The 21,668-nt window shown below is 41.8% G+C and overlaps 1 protein-coding gene across 1 annotated transcript in view; it reads right to left on the bottom strand.

Moving 5' to 3' along the window:
* Window positions 1-18,643: 18,643 nt before the first annotated feature.
* Window positions 18,644-21,668, bottom strand: part of LOC110168421 (metabotropic glutamate receptor 2-like) — a 51,375-nt gene continuing 48,350 nt past the window's right edge. The window contains exons 3-4 of the mRNA XM_055160915.1: window positions 18,983-20,046; window positions 18,644-18,722 (exon numbers count right to left, since the gene is read on the bottom strand). Coding sequence (XP_055016890.1) covers window positions 18,687-18,722; window positions 18,983-20,046 — 1,100 coding nt within the window. The 3' untranslated portion in view covers window positions 18,644-18,686. The remainder of the gene's footprint in view (window positions 18,723-18,982; window positions 20,047-21,668) is intronic.

Genomic DNA, 21,668 nt, shown 5'->3' with positions numbered 1-21,668 from the left:
CTTCATCAGGATGTTTGATGGACACAAATTGCTGTTTTGTGTTTTACGAAAGTCTGTTAAATCTGAAATCACGTCTTGCCAATTTCGCTCCGTCTCCCCCTGTCTCCGTAACGCAGCCTGGTACAGAGACCCGCTCCAGACCTGCTCAGACGAGGTGCTAAATGATTTATCTGTTTGTCAATCACCGCCTCTCTCCTCCTCTCCTCTCCTCCTGTTTTCACCTCTGCTCTCTCCATCCTCTACCTCTCACCCAGCTCTCTCTCTCCCTCTCTCTTCCTACGCTTCTGTTCTCTCCCCCTCTACTCTCTTCACTTTATTTCTCTTTCCTCCCCTTTCTTAGTCTTGCTCATGCCTTCGAATTCTCTCTCTTTTCTTTCTTCCTCCCTCCTCCTCAATCATCTATCTTACTCCTTCTCTACTCCCTGCTGTCACTCTCTCCTTCTCTTTCTTCCTCCATGTCTCTGTCTCTCTTTCTTTCTCTCTCTCTCGCCTTCTCCCTCGTTCTCGGTTTCCATTTCTTCATCCTAAATTGTTACATCTGGTGCCTCATTTCCCGCCTGATACATACATGTTTCTTCTCTTTATTTTCTCGGATATGAAGACGTATTCTCCTCCTTGTGTCTCTGTGTGTGTCTGTTTCTCTCCTACACTCACTATCTCTCTCATCCCCCCTCTCTCAACCTTTCTCTCTGCTTCTCTCTCTTTCTGTTTCTCTTCCTGTATATCTCTCCACTCTCTCTCCCTCTCTACATCCTCCTCCTTCTCTCTCTCACCTCCCCCGTCTCTCTGTTCCTCCCTCACTCCCTATTTCTCTCTCTTTCTTTCTCTCTCTGGTTCTCTCTCTTTCTTGTTTTCTGTCTTTCTCCCCTCTGTTTCTCCACTTTCCCCCTCTCTGCCCCCTTTCTCTGTCTCTCTTTCCCTCTCTCTCACCACCCTCTCTCTTGGTTTTTCCACTCGCCCTCTCTCTGTTCCTCCCTAATCCTCTGTCTCTCACTCTCTATCTCACTTTTTGGTTTTCTCTCGCTCTTCTCCTCTCTGTTTCTGGTTCTCTCTCCCTCTCTCTTTCTGGTTTTCTCTCTCTTTTTCTGGTTCTTTCCCTCTCTCTCTCCTCTCTTTCTCCCCTCACTCTACTTTTCCACTCTCCTTCTCTCTGTGTCTCCCTCATCCTCTGTGCATCTCTCTCTTTCTCTCTCTCTCTCTTCCTTGTTCTCTTTTTCTCTCTCAGCTCCCCCCTTTCTGTTTTTCCACTCACCCTCTCTCTGTTCCTCCCTCATCCTTTGTGCGTATCTCTCTCTCTTTCTGGTTCTCTCTTTTTTTCTGGTTTTCTCTCTCCCCCTCTCTGCCCCCCTCCTCTCTCTCTCCCTTCTCACCCCTCTCTCTGTTCCTTCCTCATATTCTGTGAGTGTCTCTCTCTCTCTCTTTTTTTCTCTCTCTCTGTTTCTCCTTCCTCCTGTGTGCATCTCTCTCTCTCTCTCTCTCTCTCCCTTTCTGGTTTTCTCTCTCCTTCTGGTTCTTTCTCTCTCTCTCTTTCTCTCTGCCCTCACTCTGTTTTTCCACTCTCCTCTCTCTCTGTTCTCTCCTCTCCTCTCTCTGTGCGTCTCTCTCTCTTCTCTCTTCTGGTTCTCGCTCTCTCTCTCTCTCCTTGCCCTTCTCTCTGTTCTTCCCTCATCCTCTGTGCATCTCTGTCTCTCTTTCTGGTTCTCTCTCTCTCTCTCTGTCTCCCTCCTCCTCTGTTTGTGTCTCTCTCTTTCTCTCTTTCTGGTTTTCTCTCCCTCTCTGTCTCCCTCTCTCTTTTCCTCTGTGCATCTCTCCCCTCTCTGTTTCTCCACTCCCCCCTTCTCTCTCTCCTCCTTCTCCTGTGTGTGTACGTCCTCTCTTGTGTATGCGTGTATGTGTATGTGGGTGTATGTATAAGTGTGTGTGTGTTGCAGGTACAAGCCCTGAGCCTGTGTTTGTCAGGTGTCTGTTCTCACGCTGAATACTAATCCCGGCGTTCCAGTCATGTGCCCGCTCTTCACTCCCGGAGATCGCCATAGATACGAGCCACAACAAAGCACCTCTTTTGTACGCCGCGTTAAAGGGGCGGTACCTCATGTTTTTCCTGTAATAACGTACAATTTGTCATGCCCATACATATATATTGTATAAGGAGCGCTCTCTTGGGTTCAAAACAAGACCGCCGTGTGCTGTCTGCATCAAATTACAAACTCAAAGTAAGGATGGTGCGCTGTTTGCATGCCGGTTGTTGTTACATTACAAAACTATGCACTATAACAAGGTAATATTTGGATGTTTTTTGTTTTGTTTTTTTGCGTGTGGTATTTTTTGTGTGTGGATCTGCCTACATTTTTGTCTCCATGATGATGTAATTGCTTTGCTCGAATGTTTCACAATATGGTATTAAACTTAACTGTCTCCATGGAAACAAGCAGGAGATGCCATCAAACCACGACACGAGTCAGATCTGTGTAGAGGATCCCCTGCTGATTGTAGATGTGCATGTTTTTTGAGCAATTAAAAAAAAAAAAAAGCATATCTGAATGAATGGTACATGGATACATACCATTTTACCCGAAAAGTTCCACAATGCAGCTTTAAATGACAGTATTTAGTTCTTTTAGTTAATTTCATTTAATCCACATTTGTCTTCTCCTTCAGGTTAGCCCTTGTTTGAAAAAGTTTGTAAAGATGCCAAAAGGTGTACGCTGCATTGCTCATAATAAAATATAAGAAAGGCTGGGTACTTCATGTACTTGAACAACTTTGGAACAACTTTAAAAGGGTGTATTTGTCAAAAGTCACAATATACAAAACATTCACACTTCAAACAATAATGGAATGTGCGGAGGTGGCAGCAGTGTTTCTGTCTGCACTTCTTGGACCTTAAAAATACAAACAAATGCTCTCAAACTACTTTCAAACACAGTGAATTGTTATTGAGACCAAAGAGGTGTTTTTTCATAGACGTATATATGAATGGACATAGCTAACGTGTGAGCCGGCGCGTTCCAAAATAGGAAGTTCGCCAGGAGGCTCTTCCGGCTCCTTCTGACCCTGGCTGCAATTGATTTACATTTGGATCTTGTCACTCCTCTCTCTCTGTAGCTGCTGCTGTGAGACTCATCATTTTAGTTTTAAAATGTTTGTATTAACTCACTCTACATGATTCTGAATTTTTCATTTCACTATTTTGTCCCTAAATCAAGATATGAACATAAATATTGGACCAATCAGATGCCTTCATTCCCCGAGGTCACTCCCGCTAGCATTAGCAACAGGTTTGATTGACAGTTAGTGAGTTTCTTTGCTAAGTAAGCCCATGAATCTATAATAACACTGGATAAGCCATTCCCTCTCTGTCCCTGCTCGAGACCGACTAGTGGCCGCTCCAGGTACTGCAGCTCCCGGGAGATTGAGCCTAGAAAGAATTCTCCCATAGAAGCATAATACATTTTTTGGGAATTCATACTGTCCATGTTCGACTGACAGGGCATCCACAACTTTCACAAAGGTTGGATTGTAGGCATTCTTTTCTATTTTCACAACATAAACCTTTTAAATGTTTTAAATCCTCAGAGCACCTATAAATGAGCTTTGTAAGAGTTAGACTACCCAACTCTAGCTCCGCTGTAGCAACTCTCGCTCTGATTGGTCCAAACGCTCCACGCTGTCCTCGTTACAGACATCACATGGGTGGGAGCCTCTACTGAGGTAAGTAAAAGCGGAAGTGAAAACATTTTTTGGGCCCATACATCAGTGAGCACAGGCCACTGTAAACAATACAGCGCCATCTTGGATTCAACTTCCAGATTTGATTATAGTTCTATGAATAAGCTCCCTCTCGCTTTCCGGTGAGAAGCGCGGGCACATTTAACAAGCCCAGTCATGATTGGCTCTTATGGTTGCTATGATACTCACGATCAGATTACCAAATACGTAGCCTGGCTCCAACGTTTTTTTTTGTTTTGTTTTTTTTACCTGGCTCCAAAGTTGAGTGGAGCTGAACACTATGGGTGATGTCACACGCACTTAGTCCACTTTTTATACAGACTATGGGTCTTTTACTTCTATGGAGTATTATTATAATAATTGTTTTGAAAATGTTATATTCGCCTAACATATTACAAAGTTAATGAGCTTTTGTTCGTTTCTGATGCTTTGAGTCTCTCTTCACTCCTCATATCACACAGAGCTCTTCAAGCAGATATAAGGCACTGTCCACCAGAAATCTGACCAGAACGCTATTACGCTCGGATGAGCTAAATCTTTAGCTTGGATGAGCTAAAACTTTTCTCCAGTTGACAGAATTTAATGTTTCTATTGCAAAGAAACCACTGCACAGGATTTTGAAGTTGTAATGTATTGTTATATCATGCTTTTGTATATTTATGAAGAAGGTCCGTGTGGGAGTATGGACGGATGTGGGCGGAGCCTTAGACAGAATCTTACAGCTGATCATAAGGAGGGTTCGAATAGGGTCTGGGAGAGATCACAAAATTATTCAGACATGCATGGATGACATCTAAAACCTCTTCAGGCGTGTTTGTGATAGCGTTATAACATGGTAAAAAGCGCCAAAAAGTTGATACTTCCTAATATGGCTTCTTTAGAGAGCAGATGTCAAAGTTTTATGATTCTCTCATTTGGATTCAGTTTGGTGGGATTATAACTACTGTAAACATAAATTACAGTTTTAGACACATCAAGAAGCAATTCGCAAAAATACAATTTTTTTTAAAAAAGGTGAAAAATATGTTGAAAATTACCGAAAGTGGAGAGTTCTCATGCACTCATGCTGCCACAGTAGGGAGAATTTTATCCAAAGGTTTGACACAATTTACACAAAAGGCACACATTTTCTTGGATACTTTACTACCAGGAAGTCAAATTTAACACCTTAAAATTGCCAAATTGGGAAAGTGTGAATGTTTTTTGCAGAAATCTGAACTATAGTGATCTTAAGAGTGTTTTAGTCAAATTAGTCTAACCTGTCATAGACACTTTAAGGCTGAAGTCAAAATGGTCCCACGGTTCATAACTGTTGCATTTTTCACATTTCTATATATACTTTATGACCTCAGAAAGGTTAAACGTGCCAAATATAGAAGTGTAAAAATAGTGTAAAACCACACACATCTCTTCAGGCTTGACCTGTTAAGTGCTTTCAATAATTTAACTAAATGTGCGTTTGGATGAGCAGGGACACTGGTCTTAGGGTTTTCACTGTGTACAAAACCGCTGCTAAGACGAACAGCTATTACATCTCCATCTGTCCTCTATAGTGAAGAAAAAAAAAAGAATATATATATATATATATATATATATATATATATATATATATATATAGATATATGTGTGTGTTTCACAGTATGGCATTAAACCTTTCTATCGTCACGGAGACCAAACCAGACCAAGTTACAGGTGAGATCTGTGCAGAGGCGACCCTGCTCACAGTCAGAATGTCTGTTTTTCTAGTTTTTTAATAAATGTAACTGAATCGGAAAAATAGAGCTGCTTAAAGTCATACTGTGGAACATTCCAGGCAAAGCATATGACATATCCATAGGCATAAGCATTTGTCCCTGAGTAGTTATAGTTTGAAGGTAGGACAGGTGTCTTTTTAAGACAACGTGCTTTTAATCCTTGGTTTTAATCGTAATGTCCTTTTTATCGTCGGAGTGGTCTGCTACTGTTTTGCTTTTTTATTTTGTTTAGGTTTGGTTTTGGTTTTGTATTTAGTTTTATTTTACTGTTTTGTTTAGCATTGTTAAATGTTTGTATCTTAGCTCTATTACAGCTTTTGAATAAACGTGTGTTTTTAGCGTTGCCGTCCCTTTTAACTTTTAGTTTAGTTAGTTTAAGTTCCCGGGTCGTACTTGGTAGGGGTTTTGCCCTTACTTTTTTGTCTGCACTTTGGGTTTTAAGTTATTTTAGATGTGATTGCATGGTAGCACTTTCTGTTTTGTTCTGGGCGGGGCTCTCAAGTCATCCTTGTTTGGATTATTTGTAACATTTATTTCTGTTTGTTGCAGATTTGGTTCTGCAAGTTTTTTATCTTTATTTGAGTATATTTTATGCATCTTGGCCATTTTATTATTTTAACAATCCACCTGGCTCCTTTTTATAGAATACATTAAATAATTTTACCTTTCTACTTGCCCCCTGTTAGTGTTTAATAAAGTTTAATTATACATTTTAAGTCACGTCTCTGTCCTTATTTTACATACTTACCTGTGGCCTTAGTTATTCTATGCATTGTATTTATTTATTTACTGTATTTATTTATCTATTTCATTGCAATTAAAGGGTACCTAAGGTCACACATAGTATTTTAATGTATTTTTAAAAGAGTTAGGATTAGCTGACTGTCTCCACAGAGATCTTCTTGATTTGCTTTGAATGTTCCACAGTGCAGCATTTAGCTCATCAGTTTTCATTGAGACAAACAGGTACCAGGCAAAGTTACAGGTCAGATTTGTGGAGAGGCAAGCCCACACACAGTAATAGTCCATGCGTTTCAATCAATAAAAATGAAATTGAATGAACGGAATACAATTTCTATATGGACTTGGAAGGTTACACGGTGCACCTTTAATGAGCTATATAGGAGAAAAAAAAAAAAAGAAAAAAAAAACACTCTTAGACTCTGAAGCCCCAAAACGTCCAATGATTTCTGGAGCAGGAAGCAAAGAGAGAAGCGATGCATTATGGGTCACTTCAGCACAGTCGGGTTCAGTGATTCTTAAAGAGTCTAGTTTCTCGGAGAACTCTGGAGGAGGCAAGGACACGCACGGAGAAAGTGTGGTTATAAATAATATTATAGTTTTTCTATTTCTTCTTACTCTTTGTGAAGGTTTAGTTAAATAAATCCGGACCAAAATTATACAAATATTTTCATCACGAACCTACTTACGGTTACTGGCAGCCAATCAGAGCGAGGCACAGTTGCTTTTTAACCAATCACCTCTCAAGTCATTCATATAAATACACTCTCTCTCCTCTCTATTCTTCCTCTCATTTCAACTAATTAGCCTCTTCAAATAGCCCAAATGAGATACTGCGTTTTGGTTTCCTCTTACTTCCACAAAGTAAACATCTATTCATAGGTTCTTGTAGTACTTTTGTTCCCATCTACAAAAGTATTTCTTGTTCAGTAAAGTTATTTGTATACAGTGGGAAGCATATTTTGGGGTTTTGCTGCAGAGGAAGCTTGGTGTATGTGTTCTGATGATTGTTTACATGGGCTTTCTTCCTCTTCTGCTTCACTCTCATATTATCAGCCCAGTGTTTTTGGTGAGTTTAATCAGTTGTGTTTGCAGCTGATATGAGCTGACCTGGTGCGGAGGAGGAGGAGGAGCTCTCGCTCTCTGTCTGTCTCGCTCCCAAACACCGGTCTGTCTCTCTTTCTCTCTGTATCTCACTCAAAAACACTGTCTGTCTCTATTTCTCTCTGTATCTCACTCAAAAACATTGTCTGTCTCTATTTCTCTCTGTGCCTCACTCAAAAACATTGTCTGTCTGTCTTTCTCTCTGTATCTCACTCAAAAACATTGTCTGTCTCTCTTTCTCTCTCTGTCTCATCTGTCTCTAACCCTCTCTGTCTCTCTCTCTCTCTGTCTCTAACTCTCTCTGTCTCTAATTCTCTTTCTGTCTCTATCTCTCTCTCATACACTTTGTCTATCTCTCACTCATCCCCCTCTCTCTCTGCCTCTAACTCTATCTGTCTCCATCTCTCTTGCATACACTGTCTCTCTCTCCCTCTTTCCCTCTCTGTCTTTAACTCTCTCTGTCTCTAATTCTCTCTCTGTCTTTAACTCTCTCTGTCTCTATCTCTCATACACTATTTAGCTCTCACCTCTGTCTCTGTGTCTCTCTCATTCCCACTGTCTCTCTGTCTGTGTGTCTCTGTCTCTGTGTCTGTCTCTGTGTCTCTCTCATTCCGTCTGTCTCTCTGTCTGTGTGTGTCTCTGTCTCTGCGTCTGTCTCTGTGTTTCTCTCATTCCCTCTGTCTCTGTGTCTCTCTCATTCACTCTTTCTCTGTGTCTCTTTCATTCACTCTCTCTCTGTGTCTCTCTCATTCACTCTGTCTCTCTCTCTGTCTCTCCCTCTGTCTCTGCGTCTCTCTCATTCCCTCTGTCTCTGTGTCTCTCTCATTCACTCTTTCTCTGTGTCTCTTTCATTCACTCTCTCTCTGTGTCTCTCTCATTCACTCTGTCTCTCTCTCTGTCTCTCCCTCTGTCTCTGCGTCTCTCTCATTCCCTCTGTCTCTGTGTCTCTCTCATACACTCTCTCTGTGTGTCTCTCTCATTCCCTCTTTCTCTCTGTCTGTGTGTATATCTCTCTGTCTCTGTCTCTCTCTCATTCCCTCTGTCTCTGCGTCTGTCTCTGTGTCTCTCTCATTCCCTCTGTCTCTGCGTCTGTCTCTGTGTCTCTCTCATTCCCTCTGTCTCTCTGCGTCTGTCTCTGTGTCTCTCTCATACACTCTTTCTCTGTCTCTCTTTCATTCACTCTGTCTATCTCTCACTCTCTCTCTCTGGCTCTGTGTCTCTCTCATTCACTCTGTCTCTGTCTCTGTGTCTCTTTCATTCCCTCTGTCCATCTCTCTCTCTCTCTGTCTCTGTGTCTCTCTCATTCCCACTGTCTCTCTGTCTGTGTGTCTCTGTGTCTGTCTCTGTGTCTCTCTCATTCCGTCTCTCTCTCTGTCTGTGTGTGTCTCTGTCTCTGCGTCTGTCTCTGTGTTTCTCTCATTCCCTCTGTCTCTGTGTCTCTCTCATTCACTCTCTCTGTGTCTCTTTCATTCACTCTCTCTCTGTCTCTGTGTCTCTCTCATTCACTCTGTCTCTCTCTCTGTCTCTCCCTCTGTCTCTGCGTCTGTCTCTGTGTCTCTCTCATTCCCTCTGTCTCTGTGTCTCTCTCATACACTCTCTCTGTGTGTCTCTCTCATTCCCTCTTTCTCTCTGTCTGTGTGTATATCTCTCTGTCTCTGTCTCTCTCTCATTCCCTCTGTCTCTGCGTCTGTCTCTGTGTCTCTCTCATACACTCTTTCTCTGTCTCTCTTTCATTCACTCTGTCTATCTCTCACTCTCTCTCTCTGGCTCTGTGTCTCTCTCATTCACTCTGTCTCTGTCTCTGTGTCTCTCTCATACACTCTTTCTCTGTCTCTCTTTCATTCCCTCTGTCCATCTCTCTCTCTCTCTGTCTCTGTGTCTCTCTCTCTCTCTCTGGCTCTGTGTCTCTCTCATTCACTCTGTCTCTGTCTCTGTGTCTCTCTCATACACTCTGTCTCTGTGTCTGTGTCTCTCTCATTCACTCTGTCTCTGTGTCTGTGTCTCTCTCATTCACTCTGTCTCTGTGTCTGTGTGTCTCTCTCATTCACTCTGTCTCTGTGTCTCTCTCATACACTCTGTCTCTGTCTCTGTGTCTCTCTCATACACTCTGTCTCTGTGTCTGTGTCTCTCTCATACACTCTGTCTCTGTCTCTGTGTCTCTCTCATACACTCTGTCTCTGTCTCTGTGTCTCTCTCATACACTCTGTCTCTGTGTCTGTGTCTCTCTCATACACTCTGTCTCTGTGTCTGTGTCTCTCTCATACACTCTGTCTCTGTGTCTGTGTCTCTCTCATACACTCTGTCTCTGTCTCTGTCTCTGTGTCTCTCTCATACACTCTGTCTCTGTCTCTGTGTCTCTCTCATACACTCTGTCTCTGTCTCTGTCTCTGTGTCTCTCTCATACACTCTGTCTCTGTCTCTGTGTCTCTCTCATACACTCTGTCTCTGTGTCTGTGTCTCTCTCATACACTCTGTCTCTGTGTCTGTGTCTCTCTCATACACTCTGTCTCTGTGTCTGTGTCTCTCGTGGCTCAGCACACATCAATATTTCACAGCACAATCAGGCTGCAGGTGGAGTGGGCTGTGTTTAGTTTTCACATAACTGGAAGCGTAAAACTGACACAAAGTGATTTGTAGATGTGATTCGTCAATACTGCATGGGTGTCCATAATAACTTGTTTGAAACGGCTTTTAAAGATTCAATATAATTTTTCAAGGATAAATCACTTTGAAAAGATAGGGAGCTGTCAAATCAACATTGACTGCTTTTGTGATACCGGACTATACAAAAATAAATTGAATTGAATGAATAGAAACTGAGATGTTATGCCCAAGATAAACAACTTATTTCAAAATTGACAATGAGGCCACACCAATTTATTTATAACTTTACTGTCGAAAAGAAAAAAATACTTGCGCTGATGCTGGTAAGCACACAGACGGTGGTTGCTGTTATATCGTAGACTAAACTGCAAACCACCATGTTCCAAATAAGAAGTGAGCATGGGGACGCTCCTGTCTGTAATTGACTTTCCGTTGAAGAACTGTCGTAACAGAACACTGTAACTGCTCCTGTGAGTAGGGCAGGGTATCATTAAGAAGTTGCCGATACGATACACACCTCAATACAATGCACTTTCAGTTCAATATGATATATTTCAAATCGATTCAATACTTTGCACTAAATTGGTGCACCAATAAATAATGGATAATGATTTATGTTTTTATATGCATCTAACTGTTCCCCCTTCTAAGGCTTGTCATGGCTTTTATATTTGCTTAGTTTCTATGTGACTGCTGAAATTGATAGCTCTCTGGCATTTTGGTTTTGTAAAGGTAGCTCACTGGAGAAAAAAGGCTGGAGATCCCTGCATTAAACTACAATATATGGAAATTTCAATATTTTTGCACACCCCTGGCTGTGAGCTGGTGTGGTATAAGATTTTGACCCCATGGTGAGGTGACCCCGGGGTCAACATACCATATAGTATGTTGACCCCGGGTTCAGAATCTTATTATGGTATCTTGACCCCCCCTATAGAATATTGACCCCCCTATGAAAATCTATATTTTATTAATAAAGAACTTGAATTCTATAGAAAAACTTTGAATTTTAATACTATATCTGCAAATTAAAACATACTGACATATTTAAAGTGTTTTTTGAAGAACTCAGATGCATTTTTTATGTCGATTATAACTTTTGAATGTTAAAAATTACTTAGTTGTTTAAACACACATTTTACTGAAAATTAGATAAGTAGTTATTAATTACTTCGGTAATCAAAGTGATGTACAATGATTTGAAATCCTTTCCTATGGGGGGGAAGCAGTATGTTGACCCCGTGGTCAATATACTATAGGGGTCAGTATAGTATCTCACACCAGGTAAAATGTTAGTATTCTAAATGATCCTGGTGTTTTTATTAAGCTATTTTGTTCATAAATAAATTTCTCTTCCTAATATGGAACTGGCTCCAAATTCACTCCTATAATGACTAGCATCCTGAGCTTCATTTGACTGGATTCGAACACTATGGGCAACGTCACACTCCCTTAGTCCACTTCTTTATACGAATCCACTTCAAATCCAAATGCACTTTCTTTCTAAAGCATATTTTACAAACAGTTTCCAAAGTGCTGCACAGAGATCATAAAATTAAGACAACAAAAAGTAAAATTGATGAAATTTGGTCATACCAATCCTAAATCAATAAAACCAGTAAAATCTAAATAAAAGAAAAAAAAACATAAAAATAATAAAATAGCAGTAAACAAGTAAAATAAATAAAGATAATAAAAGAAATAAAAGACACAGAGGACCACACACCTCACGCGTTGTTAAAAGCCAGAGAATAAAAGTGGGTTTTAGGACAAGACTTAAAACACTCTAGTCAGGCTGGCGCCCCCTAATCTCTCCAGCCACTATGTCAGGAGTCGGAATACTCTTGATGGTTTGCAAGAACCCCGGAAGTGTGAGTTCGGGCACCAGCCAATCAGCAAAGAGCCATACATTCTGTGTTGGCAACGATTCCTGAGATCGAGGATTTAAAGCTGGAACAAAGAGAATGTTTGGTGAATTCTATCAAGGGGAAAGACGTTATTGCCCTTCTACCTGCGGGATTTAGGAAAAGCTTAATATACCAGTTAGCCCCGTTAGTGGCACATTACGTACGTCATGACCAAATAGCAGTGACTGGTTAAAAAAAAAAAGTACCAGCCTACCGTCGAGCAAATGAATTCTAATGGCGCAAGGTGAGATGGTTTCAACGAAGTGATGAATCAGGCTAAAAACACTCCACTGAGGGGGCTGTACGGACGTGGGGGGGCAGAGCGTTCCAGAGCCCCCCTGGTTTTAAGTCTCTGGATACAGTCTATGGGTTCCCTGTACACTCAAATTTTCCTCAGGCTTTTTTAGTTTGGGAAATTATTACTAGTAAAATGAGATATAAACAGATAAATTACATATATTTTTCAGATTTTCTTTCTAATTACTCACATAAAATTTAGTAGTTGGCAGTTTGCATGTTATTTAAGTCATCTTTAAGGTCCAGAAAGGAGATCTTGGTGCTCATATAAACAAAGCCAGTGACGTACTGCTCGTGTACTACATCCAGTCTGTGTGAAGTGTGTGGCGGTGCAGTGCTCTGACTCTAGTTCTATTATTCATTGAACAAAACGGGGCTTTGTGTCTGGGACGAGTTTTTCACTTTGTCAAACGGGACCCCGACCACATCTGGGACTGCACCTCCCCTGACCCCCCCACCCCCACCCACTCTCTCTCTCTCTCCTCTCTCTGTCCCCTCCACTGTGCTGCCTTCAGGGACATTGGGGACGTTTAGTTCATGTTTCGACACAGGCGACAGTGTCAGGGGAGTCCGCATTCTATTCTCAGCTCTCGCACTCGTACGCTCTGGTTGCTCCCTGGGGCCACAGCGCCCTCTGGACCACGGCCACCTTTTCTCTGAACTTTCATCAGATCGCTGTTTGTTTCTGTACGGCTGCAGAAACGAGCAATCTCCACGAAGCTGCCCGCGTCTCAGTCCAGTCTCCTGAACAAGTTTCATGTTGTTGTCCCAGAATTCTTCAGTATAAGAATGGGAATACCCCATGTCGAAATGTTTTTGTGATCACATCTGTATGTTTTTTCAAGCGCAACAAGGTTAACGGTCTGATGTTATGCAAAACTGAAGAGAGTTTTTGTTTCATTTGAACATATTAGCCTGTTTACATCTCCAAAGCTGAAAATGCTGTGTTCTACCTTGTAAGGGCTAAAAGGTAAGAGGGTGGAGGTAAAATTATCCAAATGATTCTAGTGAATGTGTATGGAGTTTAAAAACACAGTGGAGCACTTCCTGTATTACCGTATGACATCACAAGGTTGAGCGTTTTCAGTTTGACAGAAGAACTCAGTCTAAATATGCAGGGTTTGTGTGTTAAACATGTGTGAATGAAACTAAACGCAACTCCAGATATGTTTTGACAACATTATATTTTACATATACATATACATACATATACATCATTTTTTGTGAAATATGATTTTTTGCGAGGTTGTTCACATTTCCAATTAAATACGACTTCTATGTGATTTCCAGTGTGAACTTTAAATGCCCCAAAAGTGTCCCACATGTGAACTGGAGGACACAACGCTCAGTGTTTACGGAAGTCACCTAAACATGGACACGAGCATTGAGCACCTGGAGATTTTAAAGTTGCTGTTGTACCAGAGCTAGAACATGTCCAGCTTATTTGTTTTAAAGAGGAGATTGAGAAAAAGAAGGACAAGGTTTTTGGCCATTTGGTGGTTTGTGGTAGCCTGATTCATTAGTCAGTTTTACTTTGTTTCACTTTGTACAAACCGTCTGACCTCGCAGCCTTAGATTTTGTTCACTTGACGGTAGGTGGGTACTTCTTATCATTTAACCAATCGCTGCTATTTGGTCGTGACGTATGTAATGCGCCACTAAGGGAGCTAACTGGTATATTAAGCTTTTCCCAAATCCCGTAGGAAGAAGGACAATAACGTCTTTCCCCTTAATAAAATTCACCAAACATTCTCATTGTTCCATCTTTAAATCCTCGATCTCGGGAATCGTTGACAACACTGAATATAGGGCTCTTTGCTGATTGGCTGGTGCCTGAACTTGCACTTCCGGGGTTTTTGTACTCTATTCTAGTCTATTGTATTTTGATTCCTGACATAGTTGATGGAGAGAAATGAAATTGAGCGGAGGCACTAGATGGCACCAGCCTGGGTAATTTTGTGGGGCAGTGACAGTCCGTAGAAAGGAAGTCGGTGTGGAGTCACAGCCAAGAGTGGTGGGATTGCGATGTGCTTCACTGCTTCACTGACACAAAGTTCTGACACAATTTTCATATGACAAGAACATTTGTGTACATTTTAAGCGCCTACTTGTACCACTGTCATGTTCAGACTGACATCACATGTCAAAAGATCGGATATGTATCGGTTTTAGGAGCACATATCCAAGTGGCCTGGGTCACATTTGAAAAAATCAGATCTGTGTCATTAAAAGATCAGATACAAGTCACACGGGTGAAAAAATCTGATTTGGGTCACTTCAGGCTGCAATCTGAAGAGTGGAGATGCAAGCCTGAAGAATAAGACTGCATGTTTTTCATGAACTTGAACATAGCCATAGATTTGAAAATAGTGCAATATATACCCTTCAAATACTGTATTGTGTTTTTATTTATCAGTATTACGTCTATGTTTTGCCTAGAATGTTCCAAGGTGTTGCATTAAAATATTATATTAGGCATTTATTCAATTACAGTTGTTGTTATTACCCATAAATTCATAAAAAAAAAAACCATGGGGTCTTATTGTGAGCAAATGCTCCCCTCTACAGATCTGACCAATAACTTGACCTGGTTGCGTCGCCATGGGGATTTATAAAATTTTAATGCCATACTGGGAAACGACACAATTTTCTTCTCCATTAGAGACAAGTAGTTGGAAGAAACTCCATCGGAAAGCTAGGCATCTTTATGGCAACGGGGCTAATTTTGGTTCACCCTGAAAACCATGGATGTCTACAGGTGCGCTGCTGTTGAATGCCACCTGTCTACTCACTCCTGACTCACACATTCATTCATAATTTACATATTCCTCATGAATAATGGAGGCCTAAAGGTAAATAGAGCCGGTCGAGGTCATTATCTTGCAGCTCTAGAGAAGCATAAACACAGGAAGAGAGAGCAGAGGGCTGACCACTGCGGGCACCAGGAACTCACAGGGGGAAACACTGTCTGACATTCACTGGACATTTCAGGCAATCTTCCTTTGGTCTCCAGTGCTCATTAACAAACTCAAAATTGACCTAAAGTGTAGAATTATACAACACAGAGGGACCAAAGTGAATCATGTGAAAGGCCCTGTGCCGGATTTTTGTCCATGTATTTCTGCAACATTTGTCTTTCCCCAGAACAGAAATATAAGTATTATGTAAGCAGCTTTCTAGGTTAAAATAAGTCAACTGTGTCTTGTCTGCATCTAATTAGAAACATTTCATTGTCCGATAATTAGTTGTTAGCTTTAACTTCATACTCCGTGCTTGTAAACTCATCGCAGTGAATGATTAGAATGTCTAGGAATGGATAAAGTAAGTGAGGAATAACTTTTAAACAAGTTGTGTTTTTCAAGTTTTAATCCGGTGTCCTGTCGATTTGGACTACCTGAGGCACAAATTTCCCTCTCTTTGTGTGTTTATATGTTTGAAATAAATGTTTGTTATAATGTTTCCTCATCCATCATGACTAAGAGACTAAGAGTACATTTTTATTGGCACTATAACATTGAATTGTATGGGATTATCTTCAATGTCCCCAGTATGACAAAAGTGAAGTGTGCGCCCTCTAGTGGATGTATTATTTAGGAGAAGATATAGTCAAGATTTGCTACCTCTACCCAAATTCATATAAAAGAGTAAATAATGGTGATTCTACAGTGGGAGCATTATTCGATGGCTCAATTGGCTTATTAGAATGTGCTACCTTTAGTGGGAGCTTTATTTGATAGAAGATATAGGTCTGTCGAAATGAGCTACCTCAGCCCAAATTCATATAAATGAGTAAATAATGTTGATTCTACAGTGGGAGCATTATTCGATGGCTAAATTGGCCTGTCGATATGTGCTACCTTTAGTTTCGGAGCCCTATTTGAACATAATACGACTGTCGAAATGAAGTACCTACACATGCTCAAATGAATTGAAATTGAGTTGAAATTTGACATAACTAACATATAAAGTCTGATCACCGTGTGCAAACAGTATCAAAACCGCTGTCTCTTAGCTTTATAGACCTTTTTCACAACAGCCGGAAGTGCCGCAATGTCACTTTTGTTAATGCTTTTCTATGGCAAAATATCTGTGGAAAAGTCTTTGGCACTTCTGGCCGTTGAGAAAAATGTCTATTGGTTCTACACAATTGTAAATGGAAAAATGCAAGGTAACTTATTTCAACGGGGTAGCGTGAATCGATAGACGTTACTGTCGATTTAGGCTGCTGGGAGCTCATTTTGACGGAATACCGGTAAAGAGTGAGGTAAAGTGGAATGGGAGAGTCAGGACAACTTTCTGCTTGTGGATTTAGACAAATGAGAAATTTGAAATTTGAGTAGTTTTACTTAACTGAGAAAATATTTTTTCAAACTAAATTATCAAAGTTAAAGTCACAAAAAACTAAATGAGCCAGACACCCTAAAATGTCTTTTCAATAACCATTACTGCGCATTCAATAACATCTGTAACTGTAAAACTGAAAAAAAACGTGGAGGAATTGATTAGTCATGCATGGGATGTTCATTTGAAAAATAAGTTTGGAGTTGGCTGTAATTCACAAAAAATTACCGTGAAAACGAAAATAATATCCGGGTTTCAATTAACTGCCAGGTCCCCTTTAAATGCCGGTGCAGGTGTATATTTTGATAAATACCTGCCGGTTCCAAATAAACGCTGAGTCTAATGCAGTCTAGTCCAGCAGCTGTTCTGGCTGCTGCCAAGGAAGCTGCTCAAACTCCCTTTTCACGTTTTTTAATGTTTTATTTAACCATGATAACATGATTAGTGCAGCGACACCATAGAGAGCGTGATGTTTACAGCTGACACAGTAGCAGTTTGACTTCAGTTCAGTCCTGCCTTTACCAGACTGGTTGTGTGACTCGGAATAGATAGGCTATTTCACCTTTTCTGAAAAAGGTGAGGCTGATCGGTGGAACAGATGACGTTGCTGTGAAATCCCTATTTCGCAGTGATGTAAAAAAGAAAAATGGCACAACATAGCAGGCAGGAAATCGAAGCAGTTTTAGGAGGTTTGGTAATATTACCTCAGTTTGACAATTCGGAAGAAGCAGCAATGTCACTGTAGCTGCTGTGGTGCAAGAGAAAAGTTGTGGCAAAGCAGTGAGAAAAAGCAGAGGACGAGGCGGCAGGAATCAGGGCAAAGTAGTCACCAGGCCGCTATATAATGGCGAAGCCTCCTCCGTAAAAACTGTAAATTATAGGCTACGTTTACACTGAAACGAATCACCGTATCACAGTATCAGAAACGATTTGCGTCCAGACACGTCATTTCTGTGTCTGCAAGCCTTCCCTATCCAAACAGCTTTAAACATATTTGTTTACCTTTTACAGAAACAAAACTTAAAACCGCATGACTAATTTGCATAAACTGAGCGCTCAAATGCAATTCAGCTTCTGTCAGACTAAAGGCCCGTTCAGACCAAAGCGTCAAAGCGTCCACTTTCTATGTAAAGTCTATGTGGACGCGCGACTAGAGCGTCCTGCGTTTTTGCGGCGCGTTTTTGGCGTCAGCGCGGCGCGAATCTGGCGTCGACTTGAGCATTTTGGCGTCAGCGGCCAAGACGCGCGTCCAAGGCGTCAGCGTCAAGAAGTTGAAAATGCTGATCTTTTCGCGTCAGACGCGCCGCGTCAACCAATCAGGGACGAGTATCCAGAGACGCAGCGACGTTATTATCAGGAAGCAAGACCCGAGAACCAGAACGAGAACCACAAACATGAGCGGAGCATAAATATATACGCCACAATCACCGAGCCGATCGCAAGGACTACACCAGGACCGGACCAGGACCAAACCAGGACTCGACCGGGACTAAACAAGGACTAGACCGGGACTAAACAAGGACTAGACCGGGACTAAACAAGGACTAGACCGGGACTAAACAAGGACTAGACCGGGAGTAGACCGAGACTAGACCGGGACTAGACCGTGATTAGACCAGGACTAGACCGGTATTCGACCAGGACTAGACCGGGACTGATTCAGTGTCATTAGTGGAGTATAAATATATATACGCCCCAGTCATCGACCCGATCTCCTCCGCTGATGTTTTATGTCATAAAAACACTCTCTCATCTGGTCTGATATTGTTTCGGGAAAAGACCGGGACCGGGCTCTTGTTTCCAGGGCAACGGACGCGCGTCAAGTATTTTTGTCCCGTTTGTTCACGGCGTCAAAGACGCACGTCGGGGGCGTCTAAACTCAAATGCAAAGGCTCCAAATAGAGGCGTCAAGGCGTTTTTTGACGTTTTGGTGTGAACGCCCCTTAAAGGACATGACTCAGGGGAATATGAGTGTTCTTTCTGTGACAGAGGGGTGTTCTGCTGATGGTGAGTCTGTTCTGTGCTTCTATCGTGTTAGAGATGGTTCATGTGAAACCTTTCAGATTATATGTCTGCAGATCATACACATAGACCACATATATGAATGGACATATATTCTAGCCTCTTAGCATTTTGACAATGAATTACTTTGTGGCGCATAGTCCTACATCAGCATATCTGCATTTTCTGGCGTCCACACGGTGCAGGATCAGATCCATTGGATTAGTGTGGATGAACACTGCATCTGCAACAAAAACGACTCGAATAGGTACTAGTGTGGACGGGGCCATAGTCATAAAGGTTAAAAGAATTTGAGCACCAGATTTTCCCTGTTTTGCTGAGCAAGATTTTTGTAAGGAAGGAATTAATCGCCTGCCCCAAATTGTCACCTGGTCTCAAATAAATGCCTGGTCTGTTAAGTGATTAAAACAAATAAATGCCCCAGCCATTATTTGGTATTTTATGGTATGAATACATCCTATATCAAAACAAATTGGTACTCACCCTGTAATCACTGGCGGTGACGTAGAAGATTGGCTGGAAGGCGAGCCAGATGATGCAGGTGGTGTACATGGTGAACCCAATGAACTTTGCCTCGTTGAAGTTCTCGGGACACTTCCTGGTTTTGAACGCGTAGAAGGTGCACAGGATAATCAGGATGCAGTTGTACGTTAGCGATATTAGCATGCTAGTGTCTCTGCTGTTACACTTCAGCGTCACTATGTCCCTTTTCTCCGGGCTAACTTCTTTCCTCACTCCTGGAGCTTCAACTAGCATCCAAACCACCACCACAACCAGCTGGCAGGATATTAGCGCTCCGCATATAGCCACTTGCGACGCCGGACTTATAAACCTAGGTCTTTGTGCGCCATCTTTCACTCCGCTGAATATTCTGGCAATGCGGTTGGTCTTGGTTAGCAACGCGGAGTAGCATACTGCAAAGGACGTACCCAAACCGAGCCGTCGTAGCGTACAAACTGCCGTGGAGGGCTTAGCGATGTATATAAAAGTCATGCAGTAGCACATGAGCACTCCCAGCAAGAGGATGTAGCAAAGTTCGCGCCCACTAGCTTTGACGACGGGCGTTTCATTGTGCTTGAGGAAAATCCCAATGACAAACACGGTGCACATCATTCCCAGACATGAAATGGTCACCGGTCCGATCGCCCAAGCATCTTCCCAGCGGATATACTCCTCTGGTAAGTCGTAGCAGCCAGTTAAATTAGCAAGAGGCCATTGTCCAAAACTGCAGTCTGCGCAAGTGAATTCGTCTTGAAGATATTGGTACGGTTGACAGGGTATGCAAATCCAACAGCACACATCTCCAGGCTGCATGTTCTTCACTTCGTTCTTCCTGCAGGGGTCGCTACACTGGGAGGTGGGAACGACCTGCGAGGGCCATGGGATTCGGCTGGTGTTGAGGACCAGACCTTGGGCCCAGTAACCAACTTTTTGGTAAACGTAACGGCCTTCCTCCTTGTGGTAGTGGAAGATATTGTAGCGGCCAATGCTGTCTCCGAAGGTGTCAAAGCGGACCACATTTTGGCGGTCAGGGGGATGTAAAGGAGCTAAAAGAGAGAATAGAAGAAATATGTGTTAAAAAATTGGCAAAAATAACATTGAAAGTATTCCAACTGGTGGTGTTCATGTGACACACAGGTGTCCCCATAGGTCCCATATTGCACTATGTTATGATATTGTTTACAAGCAGTGTAACGGTACATGTATTCATGCCGAACCTTTTTGGTACGAGATGTTCGGTCCGGTGCAGGGCTGTGCACGAGTGAGTTTGTACAATTTGTGTGTTTACATTTCGCCACTACATGTGCAGCTACATGGAAGGCTCGACTCTTTAATATTCAGAGGGAACTTGTCCATGATTGGGGTGGCAGTGTTTCCCGCAGTGCTTTATAGTTAGGGCAGCCGCCTTGACAACAATTGCCACCCCACCTTGACTACGTCCCTCCAAACCACATGAATCCTTGCAAAGCTACAGTCGTCATGCCCCAGTCCTCACTCTCTCGAAAGGCGAAAGTGAGGACCCTACACCCCTATTTACTCATTACAAACATACCAGGAGTTGTGTTTTGTTTCATTTACCCATGTTCAACACACAAACTCTGCATATTTAGTCTGAGTTCTTTTCTTGAACTGTTCCACCTTGTGATATTATGTGGTAATACACCCCTGGAATTGCCAGTCTCTACTGACCTAAAGGTAAAAGTTATCTGTTAACTTGAAAACTACCACTTCATGACACCACAAGCATTTTGCAATTTGAAGATGTAGACCGACTAATAATAAAGGGTTATTCAAACATGTGTGAATGAAACAAGACACAACTCAAGGTATGCTTTTTGAGGCGGCAACAACATTATAACTTGGCTTAAAGCTTATAAGACTAAATTTTGCATAGGACCTGTAAGGTGCAATCACTCTTGCACAATCACCACATTAAAATGGGGACTACATTGGGACTGTACTCGAAACCAAACCAAGACTAGATCAGGAGTAAACCTGGACTAGAACTGGACCAAACCAGAACCAAACAAGTGTGAATGCAAAACTAAGCAGACACATTTCTGTGTTGTCAGATTGAAGATTTGATTTATGTCTATCCACCTGAAACAAAAACTGGCACAAAATTCAATACCCTCTTTATCAGCATGAATAAACAAGAGTGAGTTCATTTCCACAATAGCTTCAGGAAATGCTGCCATTGTTCAACCCTAATGGTATTATTATAAGATTAATATGGGAAATTTGTGCTAACAACAAGGGAAATCATTTTACTGTAGTTTTTATGATTATGTAATGAAATCATCTGGTCTCCCTCAGAGTAGGTGTTGCGGATCAAGTTGTCAGTTTGTTCTTTGCAGATTTGAATTTGTTAATGAAGTCACTGAAAGTAATTAAAAGCTTCATATTAAGGTTTTGCATCTACGTCACAAAACCACGTGACCTGGTGCTGATGCTACCACATTGAAGGCCAAACTATCCATCTGGACCAATGTGTAGTATTTGTGTGCGATAAAATCTGAATTGAATAGCAATGGTTTTAACCTGTGTTGCTATTGGATGTTCTGCCTGGAGTCAATCTGCTAAATAAGGAGGCCAAAGTATCTTTCTATTGGATCCCGGCTGATAAAGCTCGCAGGCATGGAATCTCCCTCCCCACTCCCTGTTCTCA

Source organism: Boleophthalmus pectinirostris, unplaced genomic scaffold (assembly GCF_026225935.1).
Source record: "Boleophthalmus pectinirostris isolate CB_2022bp ecotype Guang Dong unplaced genomic scaffold, ASM2622593v1 HiC_scaffold_3, whole genome shotgun sequence".
In the NCBI taxonomy this organism is placed as follows: domain Eukaryota; kingdom Metazoa; phylum Chordata; class Actinopteri; order Gobiiformes; family Gobiidae; genus Boleophthalmus; species Boleophthalmus pectinirostris.
The sequence above is the reverse complement of the archived record's forward strand: the minus strand, read 5'-3'. Positions and strand labels throughout refer to the sequence as shown.